The sequence below is a fragment of the Zosterops lateralis genome (genome assembly GCF_965231275.1).
Source record: "Zosterops lateralis genome assembly, chromosome: 5".
NCBI classification, from domain to species: Eukaryota; Metazoa; Chordata; class Aves; order Passeriformes; family Zosteropidae; genus Zosterops; species Zosterops lateralis.
Window position 1 is genome coordinate 15,366,842 of NC_139766.1, and position 13,069 is coordinate 15,379,910.

At 40.1% G+C, this 13,069-nt stretch overlaps 2 protein-coding genes across 2 annotated transcripts in view; one reads left to right on the forward strand and one right to left on the reverse strand.

The window, feature by feature from the left end:
- The window catches only part of CC2D2A (coiled-coil and C2 domain containing 2A), a 52,307-nt gene extending 49,800 nt beyond the window's left edge, over positions 1-2,507 (forward strand). Inside the window, exons 32-34 of the mRNA XM_083861725.1 lie at positions 22-80; positions 527-704; positions 1,683-2,507. Coding sequence (XP_083717851.1) covers positions 22-80; positions 527-704; positions 1,683-1,871 — 426 coding nt within the window. The 3' untranslated portion in view covers positions 1,872-2,507. The remainder of the gene's footprint in view (positions 1-21; positions 81-526; positions 705-1,682) is intronic.
- Positions 2,508-4,178: 1,671 nt separating this feature from the next.
- The window catches only part of FBXL5 (F-box and leucine rich repeat protein 5), a 34,554-nt gene continuing 25,663 nt past the window's right edge, over positions 4,179-13,069 (reverse strand). Inside the window, exons 10-11 of the mRNA XM_083861637.1 lie at positions 12,632-12,780; positions 4,179-4,984 (exon numbers count right to left, since the gene is read on the reverse strand). Of these exons, the coding sequence (XP_083717763.1) occupies positions 4,908-4,984; positions 12,632-12,780 (226 nt within the window). The 3' untranslated portion in view covers positions 4,179-4,907. The remainder of the gene's footprint in view (positions 4,985-12,631; positions 12,781-13,069) is intronic.

Sequence of the window (13,069 nt, forward strand, 5' to 3'; positions counted from 1 at the left end):
ATTTCTTTTATTTATTGCTAGCCTGAAGAACTAACTTATGAGCATTCGGATAAGGCTGCTGCACTGGAACTACAGAGCAGGTAATGCTGCCTCCAGAACAAGTGCCATCGGTGCTGATACCAGAGCATTCCTAGGTCGTCATGCCTAGAGCCTAAAAATCTGCTTTCAATGCCAGAATGGCCTAAAAAATCAGAAGCTATTGTTTCAAGGCTTTTTAAAATTCTCTTTCTTGAACAGAGATTGCCAGGTAGCAAGAACTAATCAATCATTGTTCTAGCATTTCACTAAGAACAAAAAGCTGTGGGGGGATCAGAGAGTGTAAACTAAAAAGGGATTGTAACCCCTTGGCTTTCCATGCAGACACTGACAATGCAGACATTACTACACAGTTATGGCTTTTCTGCTCACTTTTAGTGAGCAGCAAGTTTAACTGAGGTCATATGTGGTTCTCAGAATCTGTGTGCCAAGGGTGATCAGTTCAGATGTCCAATACTAGAACTGTAATAATCAGTCTATCTTAATGCAGGATTGAAAAAATATTAAAAGATAAGATCATGGAGTGGAGACCAACACGGCCAACACGTTGGAACAGACACTGCACCTCCACCCTCCGTAACTTTCTGCCACTGCTGGAACAAAATCAAGGCAAAGATGTAGAAGATGACCATCAAGCAGAGCTGCAAAAACAGCTGGGATATTACAGGGTACACTTGTGAACATATATAAATGGCTTGTGCATAGAAGCAAAAAGTTAAATCCCTCGGTTTTAGTATTGCCACTCTATGGTAGTAGAGTATGGTTATATTATGGTTATAGTTATGGTTATAGTTATTTCTTCTACTATCAAAATTCACAAGAGATTTTATACCAAAGATAAACCATTATAATATCTATAGAGTGAAGGAGTGATGATCTGGTTTATTTCATTTGTAATGTTGAAGATACAAAGTTTCTGAACATAAGAATATAAAGTTAATAGCTGCAGAACAGCCACTACTGCCAGCACATAAACACGAGTGCAGTCTCCCAGCACCAGCTCTTAGGGTCAGTAGGAACCTGCTGGTGGTGCTGAGTAGTGCCACACACAGTCTTCTTACAGGTACAGGAGCCCACATAACATGCTTTTCTTCAGTTTTCTAGTCTTTGCCTCACTTTCTAAAGACAGAAGAAAATTGATTGATGTGTTCACTGCAGTCACTAGTGTGTCTGTGCATTCTTCCTCCAGGCTGTCGGAAGGGCCTTCTGCTTTCCACACAGAACATCTGTGACAGTACTGGCAGCTCCAAAATGAGTTTAGGTTTCAGTTCTTGTTGAACGGGAGAAATTTGCTCAAATCCCAACCCAGGAGAACAGTGTGATTTAAAACCAGCCACAAGGCAAAAAAGCAATGTAGCTCTGCTATATGTATTCATTAATATAACTTTATTCTAGTGGATTCTAAAGAACTTCACTTTGAACTTAAAGCCAATTAAAGAGGAAAATTGTGAGAAGCTTGCCTGGAGTATGTGAGAAAAAGGCAGGTGTTATCAAAATACAAACATAGGTTCTTCTGTTGCATCACCTCAGGGTGGCAATAGGGAAGATAATTTGTTTTACTCAGCATGTAATTTTTTTTTTAAACTATGTATTTATTCAGGTGCCTTCATCTTTTCTTCTAGCATGTTTTCTTCTCTTTCTTCCAGGTCTCTGGATTTCCTATTCATATGCCATATTCTGAAGTGAGACCTTTAATAGAAGCTGTACACAGCACTGGAGTTCACACCATTGATGTTTCCAATGTTGAATTTGCTCTGGCTGTGTATGTTCATGCTTATCCCCAAAATGTTCTCTCTATATGGATTTATGTTGCTTCACTTGTGCGAAATAGGTAGTATGGACCAGTCACAATACTGCAAGAAATTTGCTTATATAAGTGTAAATATATGATTTCTCTCACTGCTGAACTATTCCAAGTATTTTAAAAATCAAATGAGAACATGATTTTTAGTAATTTTTTTGCCCTAAAACCACTAATTACCACTAAGGAAGAGACTGACAGTGTAAATTTGCAGTACTAATAGGTGATCTTTATAAAGTCTTTTGTAGCTCCTTGTAGGACCTCACACTCTTAAAGCATTACACATGCCCACATATAAGTGACAGTGCAGAGTAAAATGCTTCCTTGGTATCCCTGTAGCTAGTCAGTTTATCTGCAGAGGTTCTTCCTCTTCAAGAGACACTTGTAACTAAAAAAGAAAAAAATCCTGTACATCAGTTCCTAAATTTTTAGCTGTGAATAAATTTTATATACATAAGAGCCACCAGTGAAGACTATACTTCAATTTTTAAGAGGCTGCTTCATATTGTACTCTGTATTTTATGCCTGTATAATGCCAACACCATTTAAAGGTGTAAGAGATTTTCTTAAGAAGTCACAGATTAAGGATTTAATAAATATTTATATGAAACCTGAAGGAGAAGCTAATTTCTTTTATACAAGAATTTCATTAAATTATTTAGGAGTATGAAATCCTTGTGTGCAAGTAAAAGATTATCAAAAGAATAGTTAACTAAAAACCAAATTCACTTACTAGTATGTAAGTAGTTGTGCTATTAAAACTGATATAAATACATTTCCTTTTCCTGCTGTTATCTTGCTAATCAAACTCTTCAAGTAAAAGCGTTCATTAGGATGCTGAACTTGCCTTCATTGAATTTCAGATGTTTCCTTTCTGCCTGTCTCTCCAACCTGTCCACGTCCTTCTGAAAGGCTGCACAGCACTCAGGGAGATCAGCCCAAAGCTCCTCCCAGCTTTGTGTTGTCAGTGAACTTGCTGAGGAGGGATCTGGACATTCATCCAAGTCACTGATGAAAAGTTAAATATAGTGAGCCCAGTATTGAACCTTGGGGGACACCACCAGTGGCAGGCCTCCAACTAGACCCTCTGCCACTGATTACAACTCTCTTAGATCTGATGTTCAGCCAGGTCCCAAATCACCTCACTGTCCATTCATGCAATCCAACTTCCTTGAGTTTGCCTATGAAGATGTTGTGGGATAGTGTTGAAAGCCTTGCTGAAGTCGGGGTTGACAGTCCACTGCTCTCCCTTCATCTGGCCAGGTCATTTCATCATGGAGGGAAAGTGGGTTGGTCAAACAGTGAATCCATGCTGACCATTCCTGATCACCTTCCTTTCTTACATCCCTGTGAATAGAGATGGCCTCCAGAGGGAGATACTCCATTACCTTTCCAGGGATAGAAGTGATGCTGACAGGCCCAGTAGTTCCTTGGGTCCTCCTCTGAAGACCAGGGTGATATTTGCTTTCTTGCAGTCCTCAGCCATCTCTCCTGATCTCCATGACCTTTCAAAGATGATCATGAGTGTCTGTATAGTGTCTATAGTGTCTGCCAGCTCTCAGCATTCATGGACTGAGAGTCAGGGGCCCTTCCTTCTACAGGCCCCACTAGAATGTACATTGTCATCATACGAAGCTTTGCTGAACACTGATGACATCTCCCCAAGTTTATTCCACAGTGTATCTGCAGCTCACTGGGTCCTCAGCTGTGTCTACACTCACTAGTTTTTTTTCTTACCTTATTCTCCAGCTTAGCATGACCAAGATGGTGGCAGAACTTGCAGTTTCTCATAACCTCCAGCTCTGCCTGTCCCCAACTCCCCAGACACCAAGAATCTTGAACGCTACTATGGCACCATGACTGCTTTCTAAATAAGTACTACTCAAGAGAATTTATCAAATTAGGAAAACAGGTAACAATTACTAGCTTGTATTGTCAGTCCTAAAAATTAGGCAGGATAGAAGAAAAACAGCAACCTGCCTTCTACAAAGGCAGACACCCACCTCTCCTCTGCTGTAGATAAAACAGCCTGCAACTGTGCCAACCATGAGCAGCTGGCCATTGAATTTCACAACTTGCCATGGACTACAGTACTCATCCCTCACAGAGTGGGCTCTCCCCCACACCAACACACACACACACACTCATGGCACTACTTATGTCTTCCTAGCACAGATTTCACTCATCGCAACAGATTTTCTGCTCCCTGCCAGTCTCTGCTGTACAGAGAGGAATTTTTCTAACTATCAAAGCAAGGGGGAAAATGTACTGCTGTCTTTCAGAGTTCAGATAAATGAAAACTGACTTCCTTGGAAGCTGTTTCAAAAATGCAACTTAGCACAGTCATGGAAACCATAAAACCAAACCAAAACCCCCATACATACTGCACAGTTCACAGCTCTGCAACCATGATGACATCTACCCACCTGCCCAACCTCTGCAGCCTTCTGGCATGGCACTTTATACTTTAAAAGCATAGATACTCAACTGCTGCACACGTTTTTTTATTGATGGGAATGTTTTATTTGAGTATGTCTTTCAAGCCCAAATACAAAACCAAATGCAAAAGGAAGGTGGCAATTTCCCTAATTCTGCAATATAAAGAACAACTTCAGGATGAGAGGAAAGGGGAAGAAACCAGGCTCCTAAAGATGTATAATTGTTACCCAAATGCAAACAATAAAATTCAAATTTTCTGCAGAGGTTTATATTGTACTTACGGATTCAAAATTATAAACAGAAAGTCACCTAACACAAAATAATTCAGTATAGTATATTTAAGTGCCAGAATTGGAATAAAGTGGCATTAAAAAAACCTGAAGATTTTCCCATCTTCCCCAAATTATGTAAAATAAAACCCAACACCCTTTAAGCCAAATGAGGTTGTGAGATTGTTACAACACTGTACAGTACACTCATAATTAAGATTCTGAAGTTGTGGGCAGGGTCAGGCTAGTATAACAAGTCTCACTCCAAGGATTGTTAACACAAGATGCGAACTGTAAGTAAAGTGCATGAGAGGAAGCCTGCTCAGCTAAATGAAGTAGACCGAAAGATCAGAAGTCAGCGGTCATTCGCCAGAGCGGCAGCAGGCCCGAAAACCACACTGCAAATTCTGGCATCCACTGGCGGTTTCAGCATGAGGACCTGCACAAAAACAACAGAAACGTGAAAAGAAGGAAAGGCCACTTATTTAGATTCATCATTCTCATAAACTGGTGATTCAGAAAACGTCTCATTTTTCACAGTGCACTACACTTCATTCAGCACCGTGAAGTCCGAAACGCTGCCAATACTATCACGGTGTGAAAGCCTCACTTGGAATAGGTATTTTTCCCAAAAAGTTTTTCCATAGCTTAGTCCCATGAAGAAAACACATCCAAAATTACACAGGAGTACCATGAGCAACACTAAATAAGCAACTTTACAGAAGCTGCCACAGCTTCAGAACTGAGTGTTTTTGACAATGCATTTTTAATTCTTGTTTTTCAAATTCAGATGGCATCATGGCATTACCAAAGAAACCATAGCCTCCAAAACTATGTCTGCGGTAATGGAACAGTTTTTTAGCCTGAAAGGTTTTTTTCCTCCATGAACACTTAATGATTGGCCAGACTCTCACATACTTTTGACTGGAAATTCAAAAACTAAAGAGAGAATCACCTTAGCATCACTGCAGTCATCAGAAGCCATAAGGCTCATAAAAATGAGCCATTCAGAAAGAAAGAACAAGTTGCAAGCACAGACAGTACAAACCAACACTGTAACTACCCACCTCCACTTACCTTCACTTACCCCTTTCATTCAAAATGTTAAAGTGACCATGAGATAAGAAATTACCATACTTATTAAAAAAGGATTTTATTTCCTGCGTATGCCTGCTTTGAGACTCATTGACACTCAGGCTGGCTGAACCCTGGCACCCAATAAAAACTGGAAGTGGGTTGCAAAGCCAACTCAAACAAGCTGGTAAAGACCTAACCGGGACAACAGAAATTTTCCCCATTTGTATGAGAAACTGATCAATAGATATTTCAGATGTTTTTAATATATTTAGAAATTCTAAAATCTTTCAATGAACCAGGGCACCATGCCATATCTGACTTTTTTTACCTCCTTCAACAGTGAAGTCATAATTAATTTCCAAGAATCTGGGGTCTTAAAACCAGCTTCCTACTTCATGCCACACACCAATAAGCAATACTCTATACCGTAAATAAGATACATGAGACTGAATAAAACAAACCTGAAACTACCATGCAAGACTACAGTTACAGGACAGTGAACTTTTCATTGGTCATTTTCCTTTTTAAATCTTTTTATTCACCTGAACTAAGTTTTGATCCTCCACGTCACTTACGAGCTAGAGTTTGAAAACTTCTTCATAAGTTCCTTAGAAAGGAGACTCGGTGCTTCTCAACAGCAGGTTTGGCAGAGCACGTTCTGTGCAGCAGCATTTTCCAAGTCGTAGCTGACCTTCCCCAGCATTGCCACAGCTACACAGCACAGCACTGATTCTGAAGAAACTGTCACATTTCTAGCAAAATGCTTCATGACAAAACGTATAGAACCACATCCCAAAGAAGGGAATTCTCAGTATGATTCAATACTGGTTTCCATCCTTTTCTTGCTCATTTTGCTATTCCTCATGCTTCTAACTGGAACATACAAACTTCTAGGTCTGACCAATGCTCCATCTAACACTACCTTCACCACTGGCAACAGCGAGTGGTGTCTATGGACATGATATAAGCCTATCATGCACATCTTTTGTGGTTTTCCAGCACCCTAACTGTTGCATCAGGGACACTGAAATCCATTTCCTTCAATATTTGTTTATGGTTCAGTTGTGCATGCAGGTTTTTAGCCTCTTTTTAAACCTTCTTCCACAATTCCCCACAGGACCAAGTTCCAGAAGTTCACTACACTGCGCATCTGCTTTAATTGCCTACCAGATTCACCCAGTGCCCCTGAACTCCAATACTGCAAAATTTGGAGAATTACCATTGCATGTTCACCTCATCTACTGGTTTTCCAGTTCTGTAAACAGTCATTGCCCCCTTTTCAGCTATCTCATTCCCAGACTGAAACATCCAGCCTTTTGAGTGTTCAGTTCCCTAACATTTTAGAAGGCCTCTTCTGTATCTTCTGTAACTCCAGTGTATACTCTCCTCGGGATGAGGAGACCAAACCCGCATGCAGTGCTCCACATGTGAGTGCCCCAAGGCTTCCAGGACCAAGCACAGCACCCTCTATCTTGTTCTCACCACCCTGACGATGGTAACATTGGTGGCTTTTTTGGCTGCTGCTGCAAATAGGAAAGATCTCAGAATTAGCACCAACAGCTCTCTGAAATCATTATCTCCACACTGCAACTGCCAGCTCTGAATTCAGTTTCATGCAATCACAGTTTGATTATTCCCAGCCACCCAGACCTTCAACCACACATACAGCTATAGTGAAGCTTCTTACATGTTCTGGAAATCATCAGCATCAGTATCATTACTTGAAGACCACACAGCACCACTCAAAAGCATGGAAATTACTGTGTGCATTTCTTATGTCACAACACAAGGGAAATGCTGAGTAAGACTGATCTCAGCACGTAACTCTTGGGAGGGGAACAGGGAGAAAGTTGTCACCTCCCAGATTCCTCTCCTGAACAGTGACCATTAAGCCCTTCCCTTTCTTCCTATCCTTTAGCTAGCTAGCTTTAAATCACTCTTACAGCAGCTTAAGATCTGAAAATCTTGGATATTTCTAAGTAAATTGGACCATCTGAAAAGTTTATATGTTCGTTTCCCAATTTATTAGGCACTGACTTACAAATGACATTAAGCACATCACAGTGAAATTTCACCCATCTTCCCACACTGCATTTCTTGTCCCATGTCTAATCCTCATACCATCACTAACTTTCCTTTATAGCCTGTAATAAACAATTCTGATAAAATTAAACATTCAGGATTCAACCACATCTTCTGAAATCTGGCTTCCCCATACTCTTTCTTAGCATATATGGGAAATTCCCATAATTTGGAGGGTATTTTATGCTCTTATTATAACAAGGCAGTATCCTTAATGGTTGTTTTAACATTAAGGCTATCTGGGTTTGAGTTATTTATGGTTTGACATGTCAGTTGATCTCCTCCATCACAAGTAATTTACCTCCTCTATAAAATCCCTAGTGCTCCTTAGTTCGTTCTTTTTTACATTTGATGCAGACAATAAAATTCAAATGCCTTTACTTTTAATAGCCACAGACACTGGGCTTGTTCCCCTGGCTTTATTTACTACCACTGACCTTTGGCTACATCTCTTTGGCTTCATAACCTCTGACTTCCCCAGTCTTTGCTACTGACCTCATTTGGACTAGAATTTGTTTTAGAATTCTCTCTGTTTAAATCCAAATGGCCTCTTTAATCTTACCAAAAGAACACTGTCTTCTGTTTCCTCTGGACTCTTTATATAAAGTCTCCAATTGCTCTCACCTCAATGATGCATTAGGTTAAGCAATAGGGTAACTGCATATATTCCTTTCATATTGTCCAGTGTGATGGTAACTTCAACCTAACAGTGGAGATGAATCACTTCCATAGAATATTTTGGGTTGGAAGGGACCTTTAAAAGTCATCTAGTTCCAACCCCATTGCAATAATCAGGCACATCCTTATTTAGATAAGGTTGCTCAGAAACCCCTTTCAGCCTGACCCCAAATGTGTCCAGGGATGAGTCTTGCAGCACCCTTCCAGGCAACCTGTTCCACTATCCCCCATCTTCATTTGCCCAGCACTGCTTTCAGCACAGCCCAGTTAGCAATGCACTGTGTATCCAGGAGGACACTGTTCCATACAGCAATTTCACACTCTGCACGCTTTGAGGACCAGCTGATGATTTTGAATGAACTTTGACAGTTTTGATGGGCAGGTATAGCAAGCAACCACTGGCTGTCTGCAGTGTCAGGTTCTGATTCACGTAATAAAACATCTTGACAGGGACGATCCAGATACCATCACTGCTGGACTTAACAAGGAGCCCAAAATGTAGTCTTTTAAAACAACATGTGATAGAAGTGTGGGGAAGAACAGCAGATGCAGTGGATCATAAGGAGAAGTGTATTTCACAAGGGTTCCTCTGAGTTTGAAGGCTTAGTAAAGTGCTAGCAGTGAAGTGCTAAATTAAATGTTTTGGGTTCACCTGGGAAAGCAAAGTTAATCAGATTCTCATCTAACCTGCCACAGTCTACGTTACTGGTTTAGTTACTTCTAAACTGGATTACTGTAATGCTCTTTACATGGACATCTGATTACTCAGATGCTTAGGGGACTCAGAATAGAGGTGAGGTCTGTTTACTTGTGGTGAACATATGAACACGTTTGGTAATGCAGGAGAGGAGCAGAGCTATTTGATTACTCCATTTTTTACATGTACTAGTAGAAAAAAATTAGTCAGAATTCCCTAGAATGAAGTTTGGCATTCCACCAAGCATACGCGACAACACAGACCACGACCATGGTAGAAGAACCACTCCTGCCAGGGCAACTGGCTGCCACCACCACATAACATCCTTTCAGAGATTTGTGAGTACATTGGTAATCTGTGGAGTTTAGACAGAGACCTAACTCTTAGAACACTGTGTTCCCACATAAATCTGCACACAGTAGTTCATACGCCTTAAAAGAACTTGCAAAGTCTTGGCTTGACTCCTGAGAGACAGATCAACTATGTCCAGGGACACTTAAAATGCTGGAAGAATGAATCATTAGAATCAAACTTTATTTCATTAATGCTCTATTTCTTCAATTAAAGAACCTGAGGACTACATAATTAAAATAAATTCTAAAAACTGTATCATACTTAAATGCTGCAAAGAGCTACTGCTGCAGAAATTAGGGAGCCCCATTTTTCTAATGCCAAAGCAGAAAGCACTCCAGGCTTTGAAACGGAGAAATGAGTCAGAATGGACACAGCTGGACAAAACAGCCTTAGGAAAATAAGAACTCAGTGGCAAGATGTAGCTCAAACATTAAACTCTTCTGGCCAAGTTCAGTGTGATCCACAACCAAATTTGTTTTAGACAAATGAAGTCAGCCATTAGAAGAGATGTACACTGACAGATTTGTTTTCAGCTGCAGCTGAGGGTTATCTAACTCCAAATCTCCAGCACTGTGAAAAAGTAAGAGATCCTAAACATTAGTATGCAAATCAAAAACTGAAGTGAAACTAACAGTAAAAAACACAAAACAGATCTGGAAGTGAATGCAAATTCATGGTTTCTGGTCATAAAAACTGTACCATGTAACTGGTGTGCAACAGCAGTCAGACTCAAACCCAACTACCTCACCATAGCTGCTCTAACTTTCTAGTCTTGCTCTACTAAAAAGGTAGAACAGCACCTACTAAAAATACAAAAATTGCAACCAGTGTGCCTACCAAACATGTCCATTAAGCCCTCCATAAAGAAATTCCAATGAAGCTGGCTTGTGTGTAAGGGGTCCCATCAGGCTTTGTGTTTATAGGAAAAATAAAATCTGAAAATAAGCTGCAGGTAAAAGTACAGCCCTTATTCATCAGCCGATGACAAAGTTGTATCTTTATTATACATAGATGGCTAAATTTCATGCTGTTGGCTCCATTTTTTTCTGCAAGACCGACAGGTTTTCCAACCTCTGATCCCAGAATACACCACCTCCTTCCCTGAAAACAATCACTGATAAGCTGGTGGGCAAAAAAGTTATGAAATTATTCCGTACATGCTTACAGATCAGTAAACTTTGTGCAGCAGTTAGTAATCCAATCTGTAAATGTGCAAATAAACTAACAGTTTCAGATATGGATTAATTTAAATGAAACAGCTATTGTTTTCCCTAGTTATTTTAGAAACGCCAAATGATACAGAAACAGCTGTTGCAGGAATCCTGCTGTCCACAGAACAGAGTAAGTCATCTGTTTCACACTGAACAGCCCTCATCACAATGAAGTCCGATTGAAAATACAATAAACGAAACCCAGAAAAACTGCAGAGGATTCAGCTATAAAGGCTACTTTCCATAAAGCCATAAACTTCTGAGATGACATTATTTCTCAACAGATGTAAGAAGTCAGACCCTTACAGCCTCACTGTCCTGTGCATTTCTCTCTACAGGAGAAACGGTTGGTTTTTTTTTTGAATTGTTGATGCTTTAGAGAACCAAGCAGAGCTTATAGGCTCACAGATTCCAGCAGGCAGTAAAAGGAAGGAAATAAACACAAAGAGGATCAGACAACTTTACAGAATAATTAAAAAATATTCTGTTTAAATTTAAATAATTTCTTGAGGATACTATGAAACAGACAAGCTTTAAAGTGGTGGACTCACACACAGATTTGGGCACTGTAAACTAATACACTATGGTGAATTTTATAGGGACAAGATGAAAAGCAGAAATGTCTGAGGACAAATTATGTCTCGTATTACTGACAGAAGTATAAACAGAGGAAAAGTAGCAAGCATCAGACATAAAAGGATAAGGCTTCTAACTGGTCTTTGAAGACATCTTTAAACTCAACCTAACGAAGGAAAGAGAGTCAATGAAGGATTTTTAAAAAAGAACCTTAAAATTTTCAGGTGGAAATGAAAGACAACAGAAAATATATTTTTAAATGCTGTAGTTCTAGATGGGATGCAAGGAAGTAACAAAATGCAAGTGTCTCAAAAGAAGAAAAGCAGCGTCAAAAAGTACCTAAGTGCAAATATTAGGGAAACAAAATAAGATTTAATACTTTCATTTTTAGTATTACAATCCAATCCAAGTGCATCATCTTGTATCGATTTCAATGGCTTGAATACCCAAATATCAGTACAGATTTACTTGCAGTACCAAAGCTCTGGCACCAGGTACCCAGGCTGGGGCTGCATCTCCATACAGATGCAAATTATTGAGCTGGAACTATGAACCACTCTGAACTATGAACTATGCTCTACCACGTAATACAATTCTGGTTTACACACGATTAGCTTGTACAGGCCTGTGAACTTGGTTATTATCTTCTTTTTCCCTTGCTTTCTGTTGCACTTACCTGTTTTAAATTCACACAGAGAATACCAGTCACACCATGGTTCTCACCTCTAATGCTAGGAATGCTTACTGGACTTAATAGACTGAATTCCAGTGTAGTGAACACTGAAAAGACTTGCACCATGAACAGATGTTATGCGTTTATACAGATCCTTCTCCAGCTTGGATCCATCCCTAAGTTACTGACTCAAGTAAAATCAGAAAAAAAACTGAATTACATTTTCTGTAAGGACCTATGAGGGTAGAATCAAAAATACCCTATACCAAAAGTAGTGCAATATGGGAGGTTTGCATGGCAAAACACAAGTCATTGGTTTCCTAAAAATCCCTGCTTTGGTACCAACCTAATGAAGCCTCTGTCTGAGGTTATGACCCTACAGAAAACATACAACTGCATGGTTTAGAGTGGAGATATGGACAGAGCAAGTGTGTAATATCAGCTATATGGAGACTTACTTTCTACCCCATTAGTTATGTTAAACCAAGTTAAGAGATACCGGCACTAAAAATGCTTCCTGAAGTAGTACATAACTGTACTAGTGTCACAACAAAAAAAACCCCAAATGTGAGGTTAAACTGATTTAACAGTCATAATATTTGTAATTAATCTGTGAAACTCAGTGCTACACAGACATTAAAAAAAGGTGAGGTTTTGGTGGTTCTTTTCCTTTTAAAAAGTCCCTACACCGAGCATCACTCCCCAGAAAAGCGTCACATCTTCATAGAAAAACATTACCGTTAATGTTGTCACAGTAGTAAAAGTGTTCATCTTTCAGAGAGGGGCATGCAGAGACTAACTCCTGCAGGCCTGCACCAGTTACAGTGAGACAGCCCGAGAGGTTCAGGTGCTCCAGATGCGGCAGTCCTCCTCCCAGAGTCAGTGCCCTGCGGACACAGAAGAGACGCGTTAGGGGCCCGCACAGCCAGCACTGACCAGTGCCCCACGACACCACCCACCACAGACCTACTGCCCCTCTGACAACAGACACACCTCTCATGAACCACAGAGTTTGAAACCTGACACTTCTACAGTCTCTTTTAAAAGGGAGGTCACCCCTGCAGCCACCCAACAGACCTGAAAAATGAACGGATTTCTACATAAGCCAACAATTCCTATAGACAGATTTAAGTGGGAAACCACTTTTTTCATGGATGATACTAGAGATGATCAACT